Source organism: Leptonotus elevatus, chromosome 12, assembly GCF_054856555.1.
Source record: "Leptonotus elevatus isolate MCC_2025b chromosome 12, RoL_Lele_1.0, whole genome shotgun sequence".
NCBI lineage: Eukaryota > Metazoa > Chordata > Actinopteri > Syngnathiformes > Syngnathidae > Leptonotus > Leptonotus elevatus.
Window position 1 is genome coordinate 11,831,674 of NC_141250.1, and position 26,503 is coordinate 11,858,176.

The 26,503-nt window shown below is 41.0% G+C and overlaps 2 protein-coding genes across 3 annotated transcripts; one reads left to right on the top strand and one right to left on the bottom strand.

Moving 5' to 3' along the window:
• Nucleotides 1–3,539: 3,539 nt before the first annotated feature.
• On the bottom strand, nt 3,540–19,039 carry mospd2 (motile sperm domain containing 2). 2 transcript variants are annotated; one of them, XM_086091675.1, is made up of 16 exons: nt 18,650–19,039; nt 18,497–18,554; nt 17,715–17,870; nt 16,928–17,014; nt 16,651–16,805; nt 15,563–15,623; nt 15,431–15,469; nt 15,216–15,340; nt 14,889–15,077; nt 10,210–10,304; nt 7,036–7,129; nt 6,474–6,570; nt 6,112–6,232; nt 5,936–6,029; nt 4,655–4,696; nt 3,540–3,937 (listed from the first exon to the last, which is right to left on the bottom strand). In XM_086091675.1, exons 1-16 carry the CDS (start codon nt 18,680–18,682, stop codon nt 3,785–3,787), a joined length of 1,599 nt encoding a protein of 532 aa, XP_085947801.1. In that variant the 5' UTR covers nt 18,683–19,039; the 3' UTR covers nt 3,540–3,784. The 2 variants fall into 2 exon arrangements, with proteins under 2 accessions (XP_085947801.1, XP_085947802.1); XM_086091676.1 differs by lacking the exon at nt 4,655–4,696 and having other exon boundaries at nt 18,650–19,038.
• Nucleotides 18,783–26,134, top strand: fancb (FA complementation group B). Its single transcript, XM_086091674.1, has 8 exons — nt 18,783–20,068; nt 20,318–20,473; nt 20,588–20,677; nt 20,785–20,913; nt 22,432–22,604; nt 23,127–23,563; nt 24,970–25,210; nt 25,510–26,134. Exons 1-8 carry the CDS (start codon nt 19,187–19,189, stop codon nt 25,907–25,909), a joined length of 2,508 nt encoding a protein of 835 aa, XP_085947800.1. The 5' UTR covers nt 18,783–19,186; the 3' UTR covers nt 25,910–26,134.
• The last annotated feature ends 369 nt before the right edge of the window (nt 26,135–26,503 follow it).

The window sequence follows — 26,503 nt, forward strand, 5'->3', positions numbered from 1 at the left end:
TTTTACACCAAAAACATCAGTTCTTTATTTAAATATATAGCTGTAGTATGTCCGGAAGGTTGTGTTTTGAGAAAATGATGTGAATTTATCCCAAGTGTGGAATAAAGCCGTACAAAAAAAAAAAAAAAGCTGTAGCCTACTATTAGAAGAAAATATCAGACTTTAATGAGGACAAAGTAAATTAACTATATTGAACATTCTGAGATAGTAACTTTTTTTGTGAGAATACAGTGGTAACATTACAAGAATACTTTTATGACAAAGTTGTAATTTTTGAAAAATATTGTGGTTCGTGACGTTGTGAATTTATGAGAAAAAGTCTCCATTTTATTTTCAAATATTATAAAAACCTAATTAGTCTTATTGAAAAAAAGTTCTGTGAGGAAAACAAATTCTGAAATTTATGAAAGAGAATAAATCTTACTTAAATATTACAAAACTGACAGTTCGCTACAGTTGCCCCGTTAAGCTAAACAAGGTAGCCACAATATTGCAAACAGCTCTCATTTATGATGCAGTACAGTTGTAAACCACTGCAAAATACACATCCATTAAACCCCCCAGTTATTAGTTTTAGTTTTAAATATGATCTTCTGCATGATGCACACACGAACATTGAAGTAGACAGTTTTTCAGCGACCTATCAGACAGACAACATAGAAATAACAGGGGATTCCGGATGGTGCCTTGGGGAACACCAAAACTAATAGCTTGACAAAAAAGGTTCAGAAGCTGAATTGAATACAAACTGAGTAATATCTTGGGTCAATTAGTTTGTGTACTTCATAAATTGACACGTGGGAATATTCAGAATATTTAGTACACTAGTACTATGGCGCTCTTCACAGCACACATCCTAGGAATCTTTCTGTATTGCAATAATTTTGTCAGGAGGACTATCGGTAGTCCAAAATCCAATCTGAAACTATGGCACATTTGATTGCGGGAATTGCTGCCAAAGGACGCCATACCAGACAAGGGGTAACTCATTTTACCTCCATGTTCTGTTCTGTGCTATTTTCAATAAAAAATATGAAAAGTTTAAGCATTTGGTTTATTCTTGTGACTTTGTTGAAGATCGGACCACATTTAAATACCCATTTATTAAGAAATGCAAGAAATTCCAACGGCTTCACATACGATCCCATCCTCCCACATTTCACCAACTCCAGCCAGCGCATCCTTCTATTTAAATGCAGCACTCAATTCATTTTCTATTGATCCTTTCTCCCAATTTGGCTGAATGAGTACATGCTGAATGGCCGGAGGTCACGCTAACATTGAGGCAGCTTTGATTTGATGTAAAATCAATGTAATCGAGGGGCTTGCGGGTCCTAATTCTGCCAGCGGAGAGACGCAGCGTGGAATTAATGAGGGCGGAGTAATCACGGGGCCGCGAATGCGTGTATAGGAAAGTCCTCATCAAAACAGCTTCAGGGCTGTGACATCAGTTATGAGTACTAGAGTGAAATTAAATACAAATTCATGAGATTGGTAGTTATCTGCGATTTTTTACATTTTATTTTGAGAAAAATCTTGAAAAAATTAAATAATTTTCTGAGAGAAATATGTAATATGACAGATTTGCAACTATGAGATTGGAAATTTTCCGAGAATGCTTGTAATTACGGCAATTTCTTTTTTGCCCATGTAATTATGCCAATTTTATTTTTATTTTTTTAATGTGGGAGCAAAAACAATTAGTAATTGTATGAGAAAAGATGTGATGCGATGGGAACATGAATCATTTTGAGAAACAATTATGATTATTTTGTGGGGAAACAAAATCACAATCATTATGAGTTTTTAAAAAAATGAAAAATTAATTTTAGTAAGTGTATTTGTAAATAACAATTTTGTTAAGATTGTTTTTGTTAAATTTGATTTTTTATGATTTTTAGTAATCTACAACGATATTTGTAATTGGATAATTTTATGGGTAACATATTTCATTTCATGAGAAAATGTGTAATATCTTTTTTAATAATCTGGCTAAAAAAGAAGAAGTTGATCTTCATGAGGATTTTTGTTTTAAATTGTAGTCACAATGCTCCAAGTGTTACCATGTAACATCGTCAGTGACATTGTAATGAAAAAAGTAATCAATTTCAAGAAAAATGTCAATTTTACAAACGTCTATCATTACGTAACATTATTAGCATCAGCATTATCAGCGCAAAAAAAAGTCAAATTGACCAAATTGGTCCCTTTTTGAGTATAACTCAGTTATTGTTCAACCAAGTGTTTTTTTATGTTTAAAGCAATGACACATTCTTAAAACTGCTTAGTCAAAAATAACCCAATTTAAAAAAAAGAAAAGAAAAAAAGGACCAACTATCAAATTTTTGACCAAAATTGGGCTATTTTTAACCCAGCAGCGTTAAGAGTGCTCATTTCAGGTTATACATGTGCAAAAGTTGCCAACAATCTCAAGTGTTCAAACTCAAAAGTAGGTTAGAGCAGGCAGTCTCGCAGGCCCCCGCGAACCAGTTCGTAGTAATCAACAGCATTAGCGTGCTCATTATTGCCGGGAATCGTTCCACTCATCAGTGGAGCGTGTTTGGACAACACACGTTGATAACTAAACTGGGATGGTTGCTGGTCACGTGGCGTCCTGATTGCTTGGCGCGGATCTCGTTGCAGATAAGGTGGATTGTCAATAATCTACAAGGGGCCCGCGCACCCTCGCCTGTGAGCTCGCTACTAATTGCTTGTGTATTTTTAGTGGGCCGACGCTGGCTAATTAAAAGCAATGGAGACCCAGCTCTCCTGCGGCTCTGGCTCCACCGCATTTTCAATTAGACACATGCGTGAGTAAATACTGTTTTTTTTGGTAAGTTTATAAGATTGTGCTAAGGCAGGGGTGTCGTACATACGGCCCGCGGGCCGGATCGGGCCCGAGAGACAATTTTGGAAAGTAAAAAAAATTATTGTAATGTCGGACCAATTAATTAGCCGGCCACAATCAATCATAAATTCGTAATTTCACAAGCAGTCCTCAGATGAGCAATGCAATTAATTTGTACATGGAAACGTCCTGAATGTCATTATTTTACACACAACCTAAAATTTTTTAATCATAGACCGACGTGTTAAATACAACACAAATTCAATTACTGGTAACACAAATACATATGACAAGGATTAACGTCCTTATAACTTCATCAACTACGCCACACAATGCATCCTGGGAACAATATATATGCAAAACAGGTAGATTTAACACATCCAGAACTCATACAAAGTGTTGTCGCGTACCATTTGCATTCGTGTAATTTTTTGGGGGGAACGATACGATTATAGTTGAGCTCCATAATTTAGGACTGACCCAAAAATTGTGAAAATCTGCATATAATTTTTTATTGTTTTTTAAGTTATATACCATTATTTTACCGATCCGGCCCACTTGGTAATATATTTTCCTCCATGCGGCCCCTGAGCTAATATGAGTTTGACACCCCTGTGCTAAGGTATGGTAAATGGTATTTTATAGTCAAGTTAGTAGTGGTCATTTTTTTTTGCACAAGTATAAGAGCAAGTTTGACTTGCAAAAATTACTTGTTTATTTCATATCTGCCACAGAGTATCATATAAAATATTGTACAATATGATCACAAAAATAAATCTTTCCACCATATTTTTGCAATAAATATTATTTTCTAGCGTCAAAAAGATGCTGCAAATTTTTTAAAAGTGTCTTTGTTCTTTGTCGAGGGGCAGCGTAAAATGCGGCCCTCAATTTGGCGCTGAAAGGGGGGAGGGGTTCTTTGTCACCGTGCAGTGGTCAAGAGAGCTGCTGGGCCGTCGTCAGCAGGCGGATGCAGTACAGGTTGAGCACCAGCAGAATCAGGACCAAGCAGACCAGGATCTTCTGGACCCGCATACACATGTTCAAGCTCTGCTCCAGTCGGGAGTTGCAAGCCGTCAATCGCATCAGCTGGTGGGAGAGGAAAAAAAACGGGATTTACGGGATTTAGAAAAACCTGAACGGGATGCTGTTCCGGTGAGTGACGTGGGCGTCAGCGAATGAGCATGTAGCAGGGCGGGAAAAGTGTGAGTTTGTTAGTTATCTTTTACATTACCTCTAAAAGTGAAAAAGTGTTTCATGACTCTGGAAAAGATGATTTTCAGTCCCATTATTTTTAATTGGGGAAAAAAACTGCTAATAAATTCCCCCCCCCCCCCCCAACCTGTTTGACCTGAAAGGTTACACTGCATTTTGAGAGTATTCCTGCAGAAAGTTCAAATGTGGTCAATGTCTGACCCAAAGAGCCCAAAACTGTATAAAAAGAAGTCACACGCAGGTAGCGCGCAGAGTTGGCAAGCATTTAGATTAGCACGGACTGGAAAAGCAGCGGACTGGATGCCAGTTTGCATTTCAACTGCATTTCAAGAAGCAAAAAAGGCCAAATTGTGCCGAGGAACAAGACTCATGCCCTGCATAAAAAGTCAATTAGAAGTGAGTTTATCAGGGCCTCCACGTGCCCTGATAATTGATCTGTAAAATCAATTAAGGAGATCTTTGGAGGGAGTCCGTCACACTGTCTCGCTTGTCCACACGCTAAGCTAAAGGCTAAAGGTGAATAGGGTAAATCGGCAAACTGGAACTTGCAGCTTCTTCCCAGGAAAGCGACTTCAATCAGACAATACTTACTAAGTTGTCATTCGGAGCTCGGTAGCCTATCTGTGGAACATGCTATGAAAATACAAAAAAACAGTCACGTTTTGGTGCCTTTGACTTGTAAATGCCTGTCAGACTTGTTTTTTTTTTTAATTAAGTACACAAAAGCCATAACATTAGGTACACCCTCCCAATCTAATGCTGCTCAGTGTAAGAGATGGAACGTAAATAATGGCTTTGCAAAGATAATAAAGCTGAATTTTGATTGACAGTCAGTGATCACCTGTATTAACTCCACAACACTACAGATGGATTTTTTTCTTCTTTTCTTATGATAAGCACATATGCTCCATCCGTCATTTGCCATTTACAGTTAAGGATGAGTAAACACTAGCTTTTTTTTAAAAATACTATTAACAGTAGTGAATTCATGTTTACTCTTGTGTGAGCGTTACGAATGGTACTTCGCCCGCAAACAATTAATAATGGAAATGCAAATGAATTGATTGAATGGACCGTGTTCAAAATTTGTGATTTAACTGTATTTACTTGGTGAAATTATATGATTAAACAATTTTTTTCTATTCTATTATTTTTGTTTCTTTTTTAATTGTATTTATTTATTTGTCTGTATGATACACAATTATTGTACATTATTTTTTATTTATTGAATACATACCCCGACACCGTATTATTACATACATAGTGCAATGAGTATGAATTTTTTTATTTATTTAATTAATGTAATTTATTTTTCTTGAATTCATGAATTTGAATGTAATTACAATTTATTATATCGATCTTTAGGTATGAGCGAGTACCAATACCAGGTATCGTTGTGGCTGTTATGTACCTAAAGCTTTCTTTAAAATATTCTTCTTTTTTTGTTGTGGTATCAACAGCTGAGTACGGTACTTGGAGAAAAAAAATGGTATCGAATATCCCTACTGATTATAATCCCTCAAGGGAAAAATTCTAATTGTACTCCGCTCTATATTTATTGTTGCACATTACACTACACACCAAGTAAAAGGGGAGCACAAACAGTGCTTGAGGTGAGGTGTGGATGTTGCCTTGCTCAAGGGCACCTTGACGTTAGCCAGGAAGCAGACTAATATAACTAATATAACTAAAATAACTAATATAACTAAAATAACTAATATAACTAATAAACATATGTCTGCAGCAAGACTTGAACGGTGACCCTCTGGTTTCAAAGTCCAAGTCCTTACAAACGAGCTACTGTATTTTGCGACTTATTAGAAGTGCTCGTGTACCAATATAATATTTGTAATGTATATTAAAAGTAATTACCGCTGTGTTTATATCCTTGCTGCTTCCTAGATCTCCACCCTCCCTTTGAGGGATCACTGTTGGTTTGATGCTTTCTACAACATGGCAGCGCAACCTGCACAACCAAAAAAGAAAAAATGAACTTAAATGACACAACCGGGTAATACATGAACAAATAGGACCACAAACAGCAGCACCTGTGCTCCATGATTTTTGTTTTTTGCACTTCTTTCCAGAACTGCGCCAGTTCTTGAGCTCCTACATTGTCCATCTCAGCCGCCATCACCAAGAAGCGATCCTGGGGGGACGCCTGAGACCCTGGGCAAAAATGCAAGCAAACCTTTTAAAGTGCGAAAGTCTTAAGAGGCAGAGGATGTCTTTCCTGCCGCTGTGGGCCCGTCAATCAAAACAACACGAGGGTTTGTTGATGATGTCTGGCGTGATGGGAGTTGTCCGCACTTCAGCAGAAGTCTTGTTTCACGGAACAAAAATGTCAGGCACTTAAGAAGGGCAAGCGATGAAATCATTTGGAAGCATTCAATAGGCTCCAGAAGAGTACCTCCATGCAGAGACACAACTATTTCGATTGAGGCGCCGGGTTCACAGGTGCTGCTGCTCGGCTTCACCCGGTACTTTTCCGGTGCGGTGGTCCGAACCTGTACAGGAACATCCATTAGAACGAGAACCGTCTGAGAATGGTTAGCACGCCCGCTAGAAAGAAAAATAGCACTCTAGTATTGTACTGTATAAAAATAGACAGTAATGTTTTTACTATAAGTCAATGGACGTTGTGATACTCCTTCTGGTGTGTGCAACTTGGCCACCAGGAGGCAGTATAGCATAGACATAATGCACAGGAGTGGATTTTCACTCCCACAGAAAAAAAACATCCCAGTCCCACACTACAGTTTATTTACATAAAAAACAATTTTTTAATCCTGTTTTGTGTTAAAATATGTTTACAATGTGTTTTAAAGCCTGTACTAGAGGAAACATGTATAAAGAAATAGGTTGTACTGTATACAGTTAGATTTCCACTTATAGTGGAGCGGATGTGAAACCCATTCTCCATGATAAACCGGGGTTCCTAATGTAACCCGTTTTTGCACGGATGCGCTCACCTTAAAGGCCAATGGGTTTTTTGTCACATTGCTCAGGATAATGAGGCTTTTCTTCTCTGTATCTCCAAAACCAAAACTGAGCTCGTCTGCTGGGCTGCAAAATGAGGGGAGAAAAAAAAAAAGCATACAAATAAAGATGGGAAAGGCTGTTGGGCTGTGTTTGGACTCATTCAAGAGAGTTTAATCCAGGTCGTGCTGACATACAACAAAGGAGAGCCCATATTATCACCACCGTCCATTGTGATATCACAACAACACGCAGTCTCAGCCACCGCAATAGTCACGTTAGAAAAAGGTCACACAGCAAGTAGAGTCAGCAATATGAATTCATTCTGACTCAATTTAAATGGACGCACTGCACTAATGCATTTTTATAGACTGCATAGTGGTGTATGTAAGGAACCTCAAACAACACTTCTCAGGTCATACAATTTAGAGTTAGAACATGGATTTGTAGTTGCATAAAATATCAATAGATGAACTTTTTGCCTTTTCTTTGGCTCGTCATGGTCTTTTTTTTTTTCTCTCTCTCAAAGAAGTAACATCATTAAAGCATTTAATGTATTTTACCACTGAGCTCATACAATTAACAATTCAAGTATTTTTTTTTCCTTGCGAAAAATTTGTCCTGTTGCACAAAATTTAAACTGCCATTATGGATGGAATCATTTTTATGAGATGTCAGCGTACAACAACCAGTGTTCAGTTCAGCGATTATAACAAAGGATGAGCTTTTTCTTCATCTTTTTTGGGACACTTATCCCAAAAGAAGGTAAGTGAAAATAATACTTTGAAATTTTGGATTAAGACACTTTTTTGGGGGAGCTGTTTTTTAGTATGCACAAAGTGCGTCTGCAATTTTTTGGGGGGAGGGGGGCATGTGTTGGCGTCCCCCACCTAAAAAAAAAGAAAAAAAGCTAAGTGGAATGTTTTCCATTTGGTTTTCAAGCTAAGTAAGACACATGCGCGTGCATGACACAATGCATAACTCATGAGACCTCAGTTCAGACAGCACCAAAGATGAGTCAGTTTGGCTTTTTCTTTGGCTCTTTGTCACCATTACTCCAAAAGAAGTGCCTTGAAGCCTCATCAAGCCTCATCAAGTGAGAAGAGCAGGATGAACAGGGGAGTTGCGCAATGTAAGCCGACTCAAATTCAAAGCCGCAAGACTCCAGTGCCGCCGTTTGCTTTAAAAACAAAAAACAAAAAAAACTCTAAATTCAAAATGTGTGATGTGCAACTTTCATTCACCCTTATTCTCTGAGTTATTAAACTTCAGAATATTTTGTCCCACCTTACAGGTTCCGCTACGTTTAGTATTGTAGTTGCAAAACTGCATTGCGTATATAGTGAGAGTGCTTTGTAAAATGTTGCCCGTCTCAAATATCCCGTCACGTTACACGAGCTCATTCAAACAACAGCTCACTCGGTCCGGCTTTGACAGTCGACGCCCTTAACAGGAATTACACACCATTATCTGATGGAAACAGGAAAGAGCTCATTTGGGAAAATCTGTAACAAGACGCCCACACTGTCATTATCTTATAGACACACAAACAATGCTATAAAACACTTCACTGCACTCTGCAGGGAGGAAATAAATCAAAGACATTCTCTGACTTCTGTCGAGGCAGCTTTGGTGCATTTAGCGGAAGAGGAAGTGCTGCGTATTTTCTTCTTTTTCATGCCTGTGTGTTATTTGCCCAGAGTGCTAAAAAATGAATCTCAAAGTTGAGCGCGGCTTGGTCAAAACAGGCGATCAAAGCATCCCCGCCCTCCTCTCTCCGGGGAAGCCCCCCGGCCTTGAATTAAATAAGTAATACGGCTCAGAAACATTGTAGCATTTAAGGCTTATTGCAACGTGTTTATTGGCGGGATTCGCAGCCTTGAGCTGTCACAGTCATTACATCAAAGCGGCTGCGCGCTGGGAAACACACCTTGAACGGCAGACTCCGACAAATATATGCTCATCTCAAATGATGCACTAGTAATTTGAGGACACCTGGCCAATTGCATCTACAGGAAGTAGAAATGGGAGTGAGGAGTTCTGCGGGATTTTTTTTGGTGTAGATTTATCCTCGAATAACACGAGAGGAAATTCTTCCTGCTTTATGCACTTGGAACTATGTTGCAAGCACGTACGATTTAGTGGGCTATAAGTGGAATATTTCAGCAACTACCATTTTGCCGTCATAGTGTAAAGGGCTCAGTTGATGACCAATCACGGATCACCTGTTTTCTGAAGCTGAGCAAGTGATTGGCTACTGGCTGAGTCCTAAGCATCTGTGATGTAATTTTCAGTCCATAGCAAGATGGACAAAAATGGGTGGATTTTACTGATTAACTTGTATTTTAATTTTTATTTTTATGAGTATACTGTGTGTGTGTCAGCTGGATAATTAAATTTCCCATTGGGATTATTAAAATACATATCTACCTACCTACCTATCTAACACAGTATTAAATCAGAATGTCGTGTTTAGACTAGTGGGGCTGCATAGAACTTTCAGATTGAATTTCCCTTTAAGGCATAGCCCCTTTTGCTTTGAACCTTTTGTGTACTTTTTTTTTATTTTTTTGGCCAGCCCGTTGCACCTTTTGAGGTTGCATCAGAGCTGTAACATAATCTGGACGGCGCCTCCTCCACATTTGTCTCGCACTGTTCTGTTGAAATTGTGGCTGTCTTACAACTATATAATACGTCATCCCAGACTGCATTGAATGTTCTGATTGCGAGATGCGGTGCCAGTGTGAAAGTTCACTGTTGCGACAATATCCTGCTCCATTGCGTTCAGTATAACAGCAACATATGTTATGATCTTTTATGGCTCAATGCAGCAGTAAATCAACTTAATAGCTTTCTGCACAAGTCGTCAGTCACTCATGATATTTCTTCCAATCCCAAATTCTTTTTGGGTCTGTGTTGAAATGGAATAGTTTCACACATGCCGTTTCAGCTCTTCTGGCAGTGTTGTGGTCAAAATGTCTTCCGGGACATACGGTGGTGGTGTTCTCATAGTGAAGGTCATACCAGCCACATATTGAAGTGTATGACAAACCTGGCAATTAGTTATGGCATCTGTTAAGTGGGGAGGCCACTAATTGTGAAATAACACAAGGATGCAATTCTAGGGGAGAAGTAATTCCGTTTGTATAACTGAGGGCAGTGAGTACCTGATGTCCAATAAGGTGCCTTTGAATGTTGTCAGAGGCTTCCTGGCTCCTTTGATACGGCTCTCTCCCTTTTCGTTATCTTCCAGGAAATTCACCTGCAAAGAAAATAGACTCGTAATGAAAAAGGAAACGCAGAGCAGCAACAACCTTGTAGCAATGTTTAACCCCTGGCCTCCACATGTGGTTGACCCATCGGATAATGAAAAGGCAATCATTGCGTTAGTGATACTTTCTTGGAAGCCCCCACCACCCTGGAAGGCCCCTGACCCTTGTTCTCATTTAAGGGAATCATAATCAACAAACATCACATCCATTGAAGAATGCAGAACTAAGATAAACCTCAGGCTTGTGACCAAAAACCACACACATTGACCTAGATCGTCCACAACATCATGACAGGATGTTAATTTTGAAGATGTTTGCATAAAGCAGCTGCAAGAGAAAGCTGATGATGGGAGGTGGGGTTGGTAGGTCACGGGGGGTCAGGGAGTGTTTATTGCGTTCACGTGGTTAGAATGGGTAAGCAAAGGTGAGAGACTCTGCATGTGATGGGAAAGTGAGTGACTCACAGGGGAAGTGTGTGTGTGTGTGTGTGATTCAAACAACTTGAAATTATTGTTTACACAAGAATGAAGACATCGAGATGCTAAGAAAAAACTCAATTTATTCATCATTATCATTTTAAAGTGCAAACTTGACAAATTGCAACAGGAATTAAAAAAAGAGTAGATTCAATGTAGCACATTCCTGTGTTAGTGAAATGTACAGACGATAATTAAAATACATTAGTATTAGGATTATATAGTTGCTACTATATTTGTAAAACAAATACAAATTCTGATTACCTTTCATAAAAAAGAAAATAAATCAAAATCGTAATAATAAAAACGATTACAAATGTAGAGGATGATTTGCACATGTTGATCGCTGGAAATGCTTGAAGGTTGTAGAAAATATCAGGCGGGGTGAAATGCTGCTCATGTGCCTCTACAGTACATTTGGATCAGGAACAAGGCAGGAACCACAACTCGTTTCGTGCTTATCAGCGTTGGGGACGAGGCACAGAGGGCGTTTGTTTTGAGGCTTTGCCTCTGAGGCATTTGGGTTTAATTTAGTGCTTTCACACTTTTGACTTGGTCTACTGTTTTAAAACAGTAACTCATTTAGTACTTTTATGGGACATTTGAGGGAGAAATATTGTGGAATGTTTGATTGGAGTGATGGTTGGTGTTGACATGAGTGCCTTTTGGTGATAGTGCAAAAAAAATAACAGGCTAAAAGTCCTGTAGCCTTCATCTCTTCATGAAAAAAGGTCAGAAATGTCACTTTGCTGAATTGGCGAAACTCTGAAATGTAAAGGGTCATATAGAAATGTCGTATCCAAGATGGAGTCAAAAGGGCTGACAGTGATGCAGCCCACACGAGCACACCTGCCTTGGCAGCCTGCAGAAATCTTCCACAGTGTGAACGCCGTATGTGGGTGCAGTGATCCTTTGCTGCATCACCACCTCCAGCCCTTGTTTCGAAAAAGAGAGAGAGGCAATTAGCTTCCAAGACATCAAGTACCATGCCACCGGGATCCCACGCGATCTCGTCTTGAAGAAGAACAGATGGTAGGCGAGAGCCCTTTCAGACTGGCTGGTATATGAGAGCATAGGACAGCCACGGCAAGTGTTTTTTCCTTCTTACTTTTCCACCAACAGGAAACAGGATATTGTAAAACTTCCTCTGTGCTACAATGAATTATTTGAATGGGAAGGGAAAAAGCACCGCGGGCAAATTACAAACGGTCTTGCCTGTATGCTCCGTGACGTCACACTATTTACAGAGATGAGACCTCAACTCCAGTGTGATCAGGTTTTACCTGATCTACACCATACAATGAAGAACGGAACTGAACATAATCACATGGTGGAAATTAGAAATTAGTTCTTTGGTAGGAGACCACGTTCAGAGTAGGGCTCAGCTTGGACCTGGCTCCATTTAAACCTGGACTTTGCATTTATTTTTGAGACTTTACAAGCTTTCATCGGGTCTTGGTCCGGACCTGGTCGAAAACTGCCTTCGTCTTATTCTTGACTGTCTTAACCAGTCAAAGTCTTGGTCTCTTCAGATCAAAGGCTTGCTCTTGACTTAGTCTTAACTTCTCAAAGTGCTGGTAACGCCTGAAAGTAGTACTCTTGACTTGGTCAATATTCCCCAAAGTCTTGGTTTAAATTTCAAGCCCTCAAAACCTTGGCCTTGCCAAGTATTGGTCTTGACGTGGTCTTAGGCCCTCAAGGTCTTGGTCTTAACCCTCTCTCCGTCTGTGTCAGGCCCTCAAAACCTTGGTCTAGAGTTGGTCTTGGCACCTCAGAGTCTTGGTCTTAACTCCGTCTCAATGCCTCAAAATGTTGTCTTTAACTCCATCAGAAGCCCTTTAAGTCAATCAAAGTGTTGGTCTTAACACATTAAGATTTCTCTTAACTTTTCCTCAAGACCTGTAAACCTTGGTCCGGACTTGGCATCGCAAAGTCTTGGTCTTGACTTGGTCTCAAGCCCCTCAAAGTGATGGTCTTAATTGTGTCTCAATGTCTCAAGGTATTTGTCCTAACCTTGATGTTGACTTGGTCATCTCCCCTCAGTCTTCCACAACCACTTTTGACACTGAGAATGAGCTATGGGTTATATGCCACGGAGGAGGCGGGACTTGTGACTTCCGTGTGTCCCACACTTGCGCTGTTTGCGGTTGCTGTTTGCGGTTCTGCCCTTGTGTCCCTCAGTTGCGCGTTCCCGTCGATATGGTGCGAGTGTATAGTGTGTCTGTCACAGTTCTTCGAAGCATTTCAGAGAGCTGAGACGCCATGTGCGCTTGCGCCCCCATTAGAGGAAGCGTGCGGTCGGGGGGCGTAGGCGCGAGTGTTGGGACGCGTCCTGTGTGTCGCAACAGTGGCCGGAAACGGCGTCAGTGTATGACTTATGGAAATCGGAAGTCCGTGGCATCTACCCCATTGAACTGAAATTTACTGCTTGGTTGAAACAGGGGTTCACTCGCTGTACTTTCATGCAAATGTAACCCAGTCTAATGGAAATTGTCTGATCGCGAAATCCATCTCTTTCTGGTGCAAGGAAGAAGGCCAACTTAAAAGTTCAGTTTTCACAGCACATATAAAGCACACTTTTCAATGAGGCTAATGACTACTGATTTACATCTCTCTTTGCTAAACTCAATCTGTTGTGCATGATCAACATGGTATTACTCTACAATGCTTTCACTTGTTTATCTAGAATTCAAAGGTTGTGGGATTTTATGTTTCCAGCGGCTACGGTTTCAGTTAGTTGAGGTGCTTGTAGGCTCGTACAAATGTGGGTCAAGCCCAAGTTGACGTGGCCCTCAACACTGAGCCGCATTAAATAACCCCAGAGCAAATGGAACATCAAATGGCTGTGTGATAGTGATGAACTTTCTGCCGGCCATCGATTTCATGCAGGCTTATTTTGCAAGACAAACCAAATCGACGCTGAGAGTGGTGGTTGGTGATTTGCAGTCCAAACTGCAACATGGGTGAAGTACAGTGAGGTCACAATGTGGAGGAGGTGGACAGAGGATGTACATGTATTCCCTCTAAAACCATTTAAGTTTAGTGGACATCCAGTTATGCGAGTGGCCAAACAGTATTACATCAGGCTTGACTGGCCCGTACAAGTACGGATGTGAGATAGTGAGAGAAGCTTTGACATCGATACAATCAAAGATGTTGAAAGTGACCTTCATGAGTGGGAGCTTCCAAATCTGAATATTACAGTCATCTCCGCAGAGAGTCTGATTACATGCTGTAATCCCGGACTCACCCTTTGAATATGTTAGAGAAGAAAGATTATCCAGCATCTTTGGAATCATTAACAGTGAGAACAACCACATACTACACTGTATTTCCTCAAATGGTGACCACCTCTCTCACCTACAAGATGCCCCAATTAGTCAATCATATCACTTAAAACCAACACGCGCTTCTTTCAAATAGAAACCTCCTTTTATCATCAGAAACAAAAATGTTGCGTTACTATAAAATTAAGTCAGTCCACAGACACAATTGTGTATATTTAAACTCTATTGCTAACCAAAACAGCATCACCCAAGGCACATACAAGTTTTCTCATACTGTATAAATTAAAGTGTGGAGAGTAACTGCGTGGTGTAAGTTCCTCACACAGTACTGATATAACTTGTGTGGAGATGAGTTAACTCATTCACTGCCATTGACGGCTATAAACGTAAAAAAAACATTTGAACTATTTCTATTAGTTAATTAATTGTGAGTTAACTAGTAAAGTCATGAGATTAATTATAATTACAAATTTTAATCGCCTGACTAGATGATTGTTAAAAATTAGGGATGTCACGCGATACATTTTTTTTATCGTAATTAATCGCATGACTTCAATAGTTAACTCACGATTAATCACAAATGTTATATCTGTTCTAAATGTACAATAAAAAAATCTATGTTTTCATACTCTTGTTAACGAAAGTAGAAAAAAATGTTAAACTAATAGAAATAGTTCAAATGATTTTTTGACGTTTATAACTGTCAATGGCAGTAAATGAGTTAATGACAATTAGTGCTCCAGTAGACTATTGTCATTATATATCAGCCATGATTTGTGCTAAGATGGCAGGTGAAGGGGAGAAGAAATACCTTTTTGGGTTTGGTAGCAACCTCTGAATTGAAGCTGGACTCGAGGCCATCTTTGCTATCCAGCACGCTCTCTTTGCTCTCAATCTCTTTGCTCTCGCTCTCGTCCTCGCTGACGATGGGTCCATTGTCGCTGATGGGCGTCTGGAAGTCGTCGTCGGGGAGGGGAGGGTAGCTGTACTTGAACGGGTCCTGCAATGGGCCCAGAGAGCTCGTGTCAACAGCTGAAGTCGTTTTGAAGACACACGGTCAATGGAGTATTTAATGCATTATGATATATACATCTAAACAAAAGAATAAATCTAATACAAGGGGGGAAATACAACGTACCATTCCACCCATGTGCGGCGGTAGGTACTCCGGGTCGATGTACGACTGGAGTTCAGATCTAGATGCAAATTTAAGCTTGCTGATGGCCTGCGGACCCAACCACGTTTTCACAATCTTCCATGCGGCTAGATGAGGGAGAGTGAGAGTGACAGGTAGGTTTCAAGATGAGAAAGTCGAGTTTACAATGCCACCGAGACGCCGGGGCTGACTCTCACCATTCATGATCCACGGCATCTCCACAATAATCATCTTGGCTGAAATCACACAATAATTCAATTTTAGTTCAATACAAAAAAAGGGGATGGGACGAATTAAAAAAAAAGTTTTGGGGTCATGGTTTTACTTACAGAGCAATTTGGGATAATATACTTTGAAGCAATTTATAACATACTTCACAAAGTCCATGTCCTGCAACAAAGTCAGACTTTAATCATCTTTGTATTTCTGTATGGCATCATAAAAGCTTCTTTTGAATTAGCACATGTATGCACACTCACACCTTTATATTGGGTATCTAATGAATGTAAAAATAAATACATTGACTTGGGAAAAATAATTGTAGTAAAGTTGTCTTCATGAATGTAATATAATGTAGAAGTCTTCATTTTTATGAGAAACATATTTGTTGTTTCTTTTAATTTTTGTGTGGGAATTTTGCCATTGACTTTATCTTGTGATGTTTAAAGAAAAATATAATTTTGTGTTTTCAGTGTGGATCTAACACTTAAAATAAATAATATAAATTTGTTGTAATTTTGGGTAGACATTTTTGCAGAAACAATTTCACATTTTAGCTCATCTTCCGACACTGTAAAGACCACACGCACGCTATCGATTAATTACAAAAATAAATGGCGGAATAATCGACTTGGCTGCGAGTCTGAAGGAGCCTATGATGGATATTCAGCGTAGCGTTTCGCGTTGACTGCAATCATCACAGCAACAGATTTATCAATAGAAGCAAGCCCTGCGCCCTGACTGGGCTCCATAATTGGCAGGAGTCCTCATTGCTATGCAGGCGACGCGCTCCTCGGCCTTAACAAGATCATACTGAACTGCGACGCTCCAGCTCCCGCTGAGGCTCTGCTTTCCGATCGGATTTTCTAAACTCCTCATTTTATATGCACGTTATATAGCCGTTTCTTCTGTTTCTCTTTCTATGCATCTTGCTGGTTTAGGCCTGAAACTCGTCTGTTCGCTGGAGAGCTGCGTGAAGGAGCTCACGTCTGTGACACGGCGCGTCCATGGATTAGAAAGCCCTTTTGAATTGACCAACGGGATTTAAAGGTTATTTTAATCTCCAAAGAGTAAAACCACTGAAGAAAGTCAGTCCTGGCGAGTACAGAGCAGGCAATGAAATGATGACTTTACAGCATTTTAGATTGAACCCGTTTCCTGCAATCTGAATGAAACTTCTATGACAAAGAAAACTTACAATATTGGCCAGGCCAGACTCTGACATGTCAAAAATGACTGTCAGGGGCATCCCGGGTTCTTTCTTGACATTTCGCTCCAGCCAGAAAGCCACATACTTTTTCTTGTCAATGATTGATTTTGCATCCTTCACATGCAGTTTTACCTTAAACCAGACTGGGGAAGAGAAAGCAGAGGTCAACATTATTGTCAATGATTTGCATCTAAGAGGATATCTTTTTGCTATTCCAACAAAAGGGTGAAAGGGCAAAGGGAAACATCTCAGGTCTCATACATACAGAGCTTGTTGCCCTCTTTGTCAAATCCATGGAGGAACACCGCCCCGGTCTCAAACATCCATCTGGGAATGGAGCTCTCCGAGACGTCTGAGGCAGAAAACAAGCCTGTTAGACAACTACTGTACAAATGTGGATCACGTAAGGAAAGCGCATTGCCTCAACTGCTTGAATGCACTGGTCGCCACCCTGATTTTTTTTTTAAAGGAGTGTGTACCTTCAAGGTGTAGAGAAAAATAATTAAAACTAGTCTGACAAGTTGCCTTCATTGTAATGAGAACAAGTGTTTGATTTCAAGCGAAAGTAACACTCATTTACAGAGGACAAAAGGAAGAATGACATCCAACCTCTGTGACACTGATCTCTATATCGGATTACCTTAAAACCACTGTCTGACAAATTTAATTTGCTGGGACTTCCCGAGAGCAAAGAAAAATGTCAGGATATTTGAACAGCGAGTTTTGTTGTTAAGGGGTGGCCCATTCATGATGTTTAACGCACAATGGCACTCCTGTGTGTATGGGCTCAGCCCCGAGAAGCAGCGAGAAAGGCGCTGATCTGACAACCACAGAACCCGGTGACATCAACAGCTCCATTGACCGGGACGGTTGATCTTGAGCACTTGTTGATATCAGCTGCTGACGAATAAAGTTCAAACCACTGTGACATGGCATTTATGCTGTAATTAACCCCTAAACATTATATGCTATGTTAATCCAGAGGGTTCGTGAGGACAGGTATTAAGCACACATACGGAAATACAGCAATGATGTGACCTATTAGTACTCACCGTTTACACCATACTCTTTTCTCCATTGTAAACTCTCATCAATCATTTTCAAGGCGTCGTCCACCACGTAGATTCGCCACATCAAGTAGCCTTCCACCATGGAGTTGTCCTTCTGCAGTCTGTCCACATCTCTTTGGTCATATTTGTCTGATGAATCTGACATTTAAATGGACATTTTTAACTACACAAGCTGTGTCAGTGATCTGGCAGATAATGCACAAAGGTAATTATGAACAAAGCATACATTAGTCTAGTGACTCCCAGTGCATTGTAAGGAGGTAAGAAAATTACGGAATGCACTTTGCGTACAACGTTGTTAATCTATTTATGCACTCGCACTGGATGGCAAAAGGCACAAAAACATTTTTTTTTGCTCAATAAAAGTGCGGAAAACGTGTAAAGCCAAGCGGCATATTCCTATCAAAGGGGCCATTTCAGTTTTAATACATTCACACTTAATTTATTAAGAGCATGTGGTGGTTATATGATTTTAAGCGCTTTGTTCTGGCCCTGAAAGGTTCTGTGTGTTTAGAGTTACAGTAAATGCATTGCAGCTAGTATGAAATGTGGATGGAATGAAGTAAGGGCGTGTGGCCACTTTTAGCTGTTTATCTGAAGCTTATCTGGACCCTTCGGTAAGTCATGATGTTATCACTATGGCTTTTTGTCATGGTTACATCGTAGGCACTTAAGTACGGATATTTCACATGTAATAGCTGGTTTGTGTATAAAACAAGTGTAACATCATGGTGAAACTTCAAACATCATCACTCCCTTCTTACCTTTGAGGAATTCATTCTTGAATCTCTCTCTCGTCTGCTCAATTTTGTCTTCAATGCCCTGCCACATGAGTTTAGGGAAGTTTACACACACGTTTAAGAAGCAAAACAACATCGGTGACTGCGCTACATTTGTACATTTCAGCATTAGAATACCTGATCCCCTTGGTGTTGTTCAACTTCAGCCATGTTCAACTGTCACCGGCTTCTCTCCTTTCCTTATGCTAGTTCCTCGTTAGCTCGTCCGCTACCTAGCTCCAGTTTGGGTGAATCAACGTAAAGTGGGAAACTGACGCCCAGTCGAAGCCATTTTGGCTCAGCTCGTTGGCCACTCCTCTCTGCTTTGTTGTTGTTTTGTGACAGGGTAAAGGAAGGGTGGAGTGTGTAGTCGTAGTGTGTAGTCGTGTTCGATGTTTTTTTTAATTTTTTTAGGCGTGAAATAAATCGCTTACGCGGCGCATATGTTTTAGCCAGGTCACGGACGCTAAACAGTTAGCTTAAGACTGTGAACGCACCGCTGTTGACAAAACGCGACTCCCACAATGCACTTCGACTGACGTAACGTGCTACTTCCGGGTTGGCGCGCGTTTTCGAGCGACAAAAACCCTATAAAAAGTCGTAAACACGCGAATTACATTTTAAATGTAGTAATCATTGCACCACAAATGCACCTTGTTGTCGTTTAAAAGCATAATGAAGGGTGTCACTTCGACTTCAAACCAACTCTCGTTCCGTGGTAAGATAATCACGTTTCATCACTGCTTAAATGACAACCGATTAACAAGCGAGTTGACGTTCCGTGGCTTTTCCTTCCAACCGGAGCAAGAAGCTTTCCTCCAGGCAGCAGAAGGAGCGGCTGTCATTAGCCACAAAAGCGCAGCACGCGTGGACACCTTCATAAAGTCGAAAAGCGTCTTGTGCGTTCAGAGGAGGACCATCGCTCCGTTTGTCCTTGTGGCAAAAAAGAACAAGAAGGCGGATTTCTTTCTGTATAAACTTTTCACTCTGACTGGTGCAAACCAGCTGGAAACCTGCATTGAGTTCTCCCTTCCTCATAAGCCAAGTGGGGACATTTGCATCCTCCAGGGGCCCATAGTGTTGTGGACACATGCTGATGCTGTGTTTCATGCATCAAGGGAGTCAGGAGGGGTCAAACAGGTGCCCCTCCAGCTGTCCCACTGTCTTATCGGCGAGCTCCCCCTCCAAAAGAGACAAGTGTTCATACTGGGACAACAACAACATTGCTCCACTCAAACAACAGTGGCCTATTTGCTTGGGACGGGTCACACCTTCGACGGTGCTGTGATTTTACCTCACCCTTATATTTGCATCACTAAGTGCATCTCTGTGCTGTCAGCCCACCAAGCAGGTGATGTGGTGCGGTGCACTGTGGTTGCAGCCACTTCCAATCAGCAACTGGTTTATCTGGAGAACGGCGCGGTGAAGGACACATGCACACTCCCGTTCGAAAGACCTGAAAATATACAGGTGGTCGACACGGGAAGAAATGGAGTCATCTTTGTTGTATCTTTCGACCAAGGCCATGTGTGTGCTGTGTGGAAGGATACATTTCAAGTATGTATGAGCAGAATTGTATTCCTTCAAGATATCTAGTGTAGGGCGGCCAAAACTGGCTTCAGCTCACTCATGACACTAATGAGGACAATTAGAAAAAAAGATTGATGGCTAATGATCCCATTACCCATCTTGTACTTAACACTGATGGTGCTGGCTTTTTTATTTTAGTGTGTCATTGCAAGATTGTTTTAAATTTCCCACTACTCTCAGCATTAACACACTGCTTGTCTGAATTTTGTTTTGCAGATGGACGCCCAGTGGTCAAATGTGACCTCTGTGCATGTGGATGACTATCTTGGATGCGGTACAGAGCAGTTATTGTTGGTATTTAAGGATGGCTGTCTATCGGGGCAGCCGCTGGAACATTTCATTATCACTGACCTCTGCGGGATCTCCTATTCTGTAAGGAAAAAGTACTCGCTGCTTAAAGAGATACATGCATTTTTATTTCCTGCAATTTATAAGAGCTGTCACTTAACTTTATGTATAAGTAATGTCAAAATGTTGCAATTTCAGCGTGGCGAGCACAGTGGCGCAATAGTGAAGACGTCCCCTCCACCAGAGAACCACCTCCTCACAATTCAAGCTTTAGAGTCCAGACTGCAGGTGACATCTGAAAACAGTGCTGAAGTTGCATCACAACATCACGCTTTCCTAAAACTGACCCATGTCTTTTGACTTCCTCTGTCATGTGACTGTCATCTGTCTCTCAGAGCGGACTGAGTGCGCTGCAAGAGCTTCAAGGAGAAGTGAGAGTGAAGGACAGAGTTGTGCAGCAGTCGGTGCGAGCGCTCACTGATGTGGTCCACCACCGACAGCCAAATCTCACACAGCCTGAGCAGGTACTAAACAGGTGTGCGTAGGATCATCTTGTAGGGCTGTCACTATGGAATGCTTTTAGAGTCGATTATTATATGAATTATAAAAATGTTCGATACCAATTTCTTTTTTTCAGACCGACACAAGGACGAGCACTCAACTTTTTTTTAGTAGTCACCAGTATCTAGTGATTTGGTACATGGGGGGAAAAAAAAGATAACAATGGCAGATCATTTAAAAAATACATGCACTGTATATCCCAACCATTTTTCCTTAGAGCCGCATAAAATTAATGACAATTTCCTATTCTTCTCATTTCTAGTTATCGCAAGTACCGATAATGTGAAATAAGACAATGTATCAGCCTGATCCGATACTTGGTAGTCGCCTATCCCTAATCATTTATTTCATTTCCTGTCAAAAATACGGCCCGCGGGCCCGATTAGGCCCACAAAGGGGGTTTAATCCGGCTGGCGAGATATGCACTTGTAAAGAAAAATTATAATAAAGCGTAATGTTGGACCAATTAATCTGACGGCTAAAATCAAAACATAAATTCGTAATTTCACAAGCAATCCTCAGATGATCAATGCAACTTGTACACGAAATTGACCTGAATGTCATTATTTTACACACAACCTTAACGCCCAATTCACACCGACTACGGAATGGACGTGGAACGTTTTCCGTATGTCCGCCGCAAGGAATAGAAAGCATTTGAGTCTGCGTGTCAATTCACACCAGCTGCAGTGCGGTGCGTTATGCGGTGCGGAACGGAATGCTTCGCTGCAGAAGGTTTCCGCAAGCTTTCTATTAACAAATCAACAACAATTAAGCAATATCACACAAGAGGGAGCAATGTACAGTACTTGCCAATTTTATCTTTTATTTTTTTTTAACTGTGAGCGTCTTCTTGTGTACTGATTAATGTGAAGGGCTACTAGTTGATTACACTTGAGGCTACTTCAAGTTTAGCTTAAAAACTACACGCCAGTTACAGGTTATTCATATTATGACTGTAAATAACACTGATTTTTATAATAGATTAAATTATAATTTTGTTCCATAAATTATGATTTAGTTACTGGTTTGACCTGTATGTTGTAATATGCTTAAAAAAATGTTGATCATTGTTTTCCAAGGTCAAAGCGGAGGATTGCAAATGATCATCAGTCTGCTTTCATGAAGGACTTTCAGAAATATTACTGTTAAGAGGCTGAAATCAGAGGATTTTCATTATTTTAAGTTAAACGGTGGCTCTAGACCAGTGCTGCGCAACCACCATTCTGCAGCCTGGTACTGGTATGGCCCATTTGGTACGGAGCCCCAGTGAGATTGTGGTCCCTCCCGTCTTCCCCCCCTAAGTCATCCCACTAAGTCTTGTTTAAAGCAACATTGGAGAAAATATTGATTCTTACTTACACACAAGGGTCACCACTTGTGTACCTTAATAATCTTTTGTTGACATCCAAACTCCAAAGCGCCATTGCCGTCAAGCTTGTCACACACTTGTCGTCGGTCATTATCGTCTTTCTTTCCAGGAAGGACTCGTCTCTCTTTGGGAGAGTGATGACGAGTCAAAGGACGAGGCCGCCGATGACAAGACCCGAGTCATGCCAGCGGTGCCCTGCAGACCTCACGTTGACAAGCTGTGGCATCGCGTCGTCGACGGGCGAATGGTGGTGGGAGTGGTACTTGCTGCCGACAGCTCAGTGTAATTTAATTTCATCGTCAAATATGATCATATCGGAGATATATTGAGTTCATATTGATTATGGTTGTAGGTTGCTGTACTGTGTCATATTGACTGTTTTGAATATTTTTAGGGACGTTTGATACTGAGTATCAAAATCTGTAGTACTTTTTATATACATTATTTTGACCAGTTTACCCTATATAATGCTAGCTGAAGTTGTAAAATAAACATAGCATAAGTCTTACTTGTTAATTGCCCTCAGTCTAATGTGAATATGAGCCAAATGCAGGTGGTTGCCATGGCAACCCCCCTGAAATAACCTGACATTCTCCTTTTGTGGGAGCGATCTGATATCTCCCACCACCTGTTCCAGCGCATGTAGAGAAAAACTATTGCCTCAGGAGTCGTTGCAATTTCTGATGTATTCTCACCATCTGGAATGTTGTTGTTAATCACATACTTGTATTTCTACACACACATCTGTGCTACTGTCCCTATGATGTCACAGGTCCTTTAAGCGTTGCGCTATTTTTGTTTCAGACCAGCGGTCGGTACGAGCTTATCCATCTTGACAGAGGCGGGCCACGGCTCCACGCCCGCAGTCATCCAAACCCAAAGCCAAGTGTTGTGGCTCCCCGCACTCGGTCCCTCCGCCTCCTCCTCCTCCTCCTCCTCCTCCTCCTTCTCGGCCGCCACCTTCCCAGAGCCGGCAGCCAAAAGAAGCAAGCGGCACGACGCAGGCGGCCCGAATGATCTCAACACGGCCAGACTCGCCGTGACTGCCGTAACCAGGCTGGCACCTCTACTGAACTCTGGCCGTGTCAAATGCAATGTCATGCTCCATTACGCCGCGAGACGAGACGCTTCAGTCCTCGCCAGCGTACCGACACCGACTGTCCTGCATTGTGGTCAAGTCACTGTGGACATCCATGCAGACTTCAAAGCCCAACTGTTGAACAACCCTGAGATTAAAACAGGTAAATTGCAGTGAGACTTCAGTTTACACTGAAAAGCAAACAAAATAACACCGTTCTAATTTATTTGCCATTTATTTAGAATTTATAAAGTTTAAATTCAGTGCGGATAGTAATACAAGTGGAACCTTGACCTACAGTTTGTTCATCTCAAATTAATTTGCCCCAATGAAATAAATAAAAATCGACGTTAAAACACTTCCGGTTAGATGACTGAACAAAGCCATTAAAGGTGGTGATTTCATTGTGTAGTTCAAACGTTTTTTTTGTTTGTATCTGTACTAGAATAACGTGTAATTGCACATCCACACAGTAGGTGGCAATGGCGCTCAGTGTCAGAGTGTGGAAGGAGTATTAGCTCATCTGCAGAAGTGTACTTACAACATTTTGTAGACAAATGATACTATTTGTAGTCACGACAGAGAATTGGGGAGGGGCTAAATGTTTTATTCTTGCTTTGGGAGGGTTGGGGGACATAAAAAATAATTGAGAAGCACTGCATTGAGGATATACTGATTGTTGTAAAATTAAGACTTAATTCTTGCAAAATTAGAGCTTGTAATTGGCTTACAATTATTACTATTTTTTGTAATATTGTGACTATTCTCATAAATTACTTTAAAAAAATACATATTTTGGATTTATTATTGTCGAATTACAGTTTATATTATGACTTAATTCTCATGAAATAACTTCTTGCAAAATTTTGACCATTCTTGTTTCTGATTATTTTATACATCTATAAAAAGATAATTACAATTTAGAAGCTATATATACTCAGTTATAAGATTTCAACTTTTCACAGAAATAAGTCATGGTCATAAAATGACTTACTTTGTGGACATTGTAGACTTCATTCTTTTGAAATTACAGGTACTCTACTTGCATTATCCTTTTATTCTTGTGCAATTATACGTTTTGTACAGTGCCATTGCAAGTTTGTTTTCATCTCATAGTATTGTGACTTTATTCTTGTAAAATTAAAGGAGACCATGCGTTGAATTTAGTTCCATCCAGTGGTGAACTAATAGAATGTTCGCGCACTACGGCGCCTCAGAGAGACCACACTTCGCAAGCCTCCTACCTCCATTTACTAGTTTTCTCCTCCGGGTAGTAGAAAGATGGCGGCAAAACATGTCAGCCTCCTGTAAAGTGCGGCACGACCTATGTAATATAATTAGCCTATTAGTGATATAAAAAGCTAAAATTCAATAAAAACATGTATGCTGATGTGATAGAACTTTTTTTTTCTCTTTATTGTCATAAAATGTCAACTTATAACTACTTCATTGCTAAAATTGTGTGTTTTGTTCTTGTGAAAGGGCACATTTAAATCAAACTTTATTATAGTTCAGTACTGTATATGTTCCGTAAATTTCATGTTGACCATGACCTCTCCCCCCCCCTAGACGAGGCTATGGAGGACTTTCTGTGTCTGTTGGCGTTGCTCGATCACTGGGTCTTCCGCATAGACTCTCCTCATCATACCTTGAGCGATATTGACGGCTGGCTGCAGAGGCGAGTGGGCTGTAAGAGGGTAGAAGTGAGCCCTCAGCATCGACTGTTCGCTTCTCAAGGACTCTCTGCTCTCTCGCTGCTGTGCTGGCGTCGCATCAGTCCTTTCCAGGGGGAACTGGCGGTCCACTCGAGGTGAGAAGGATGCATTTGTAGTGCCAAAAGCAGAGCACTCAGCCAAGCAAGGAGTTTGTATCAATTTAGGAGAAGTGCAACTTCGGAACACTTGTGTGTTGTCCGTGTTTTATTGTTTTGTAAAATAAATGGGAAAAAGTGACCAAATAACTAATTTTAGAAGTAGATATATGGGCTGTCATCCATCTTTTCCCTCCATATACCCATTTTTTTGTTTTCAAAGTCTCATAGACCACATAAAATACAAACTTAATGTTTTGTATCTACGAGTTTAACATCAATTCTTATTTTTTTTGCAGCCACTTGCAGATGCTTCGGCATCTGGATGCCCTGCTAGGTTACCTCCCAGCATCCTGCTCCATCCAGCCCATCCGTGGCCTAAGAGGAGAGGGGTCATCTGAGATACTGGCTTTGGCTTTGGAGAAGGAAGTGACGTCCCTACGGGAGTTTGCGTGGCCGCTTTTGCGTGGGGAGCAGGAAGGCGAGGAGAAGGGGACAGGGCCCAAAGAGACCCCCGCGCCGGGCACGCCGGGGGGGCTGCAGAGGTGTCGGCTCGCCTGGCAACGGGACGTGGAGAGAAGTGTACGGAATTTAAACCCACGGGTGGATGTGAGTAGCTACCGTAAATTCATTCAAAAGCTGACTGATGCGCAGCTTGATGTGGATTTAGCAGCTCTCATGGAGTCTCAGATGAAATAATACTATTACACCTGAAAAATAATCACATTTGGCCTCCAAGAGCAAACTGATGCTGACTTGGTTACATTCTGTTGTCGCATCCTGTCTCCGCTTGAGCATATTTCCACTTGATCGCCTCCGAGGTGCCATCGCTTCAATCTGCTGCGCTGTGCTCGTCTTAATCCTCCAGACTTTGTGTCCTCACACTATTTGTTGAAGCTCTCTAGTTTCACCCCGAAGTGAGAAATGTCGGGGGAGGGAGGGGGGGGGGGGGTGGATCACGCAAGGGAAAGCTTTTACTGGTTCTTTCACCTCACGGTTCACTCGCTTTCTTCCTGGGACATGATGCAGTTTCTCATACGACGCTGCTGTGAAACTGTCACAAGTGCACAAGATGTCTTCCATGTTGACCTGACCATAGAGGAGTCATTCGAAAACTGTACAGTATATGTCTGTTTTTTTTCTCTACCTAAGCCTCATGTTACACAATTTTTTCTACATGGCCGAAAATTTGATTCGGTACCTTCGCAATTGAATGATGTCTAATACAAGAGCTGCATCAATAAAGTAATATTTTGCCAATTGATTTGTCATAAGAAATTGAGGAAAATAGTA

Coding starts and splice junctions, on each gene's coding strand:
- mospd2 (XM_086091675.1), bottom strand. CDS start 18,682: ATGGCTGAAGTTGAACAACACCAAGGGGATCAG. Junction 6,571..7,035: donor AAAACCCATTGGCCTTTAAG/GTGAGCGCATCC, acceptor GTTCCTGTACAG/GTTCGGACCACCGCACCGGA. Junction 6,233..6,473: donor AGTTGTGTCTCTGCATGGAG/GTACTCTTCTGG, acceptor ATTTTTGCCCAG/GGTCTCAGGCGTCCCCCCAG.
- fancb (XM_086091674.1), top strand. CDS start 19,187: ATGAAGGGTGTCACTTCGACTTCAAACCAACTCTCGTTCCGTGGTAAG. Junction 20,678..20,784: donor CTTTAGAGTCCAGACTGCAG/GTGACATCTGAA, acceptor TCTGTCTCTCAG/AGCGGACTGAGTGCGCTGCA. Junction 22,605..23,126: donor CTTGCTGCCGACAGCTCAGT/GTAATTTAATTT, acceptor TTTTTGTTTCAG/ACCAGCGGTCGGTACGAGCT.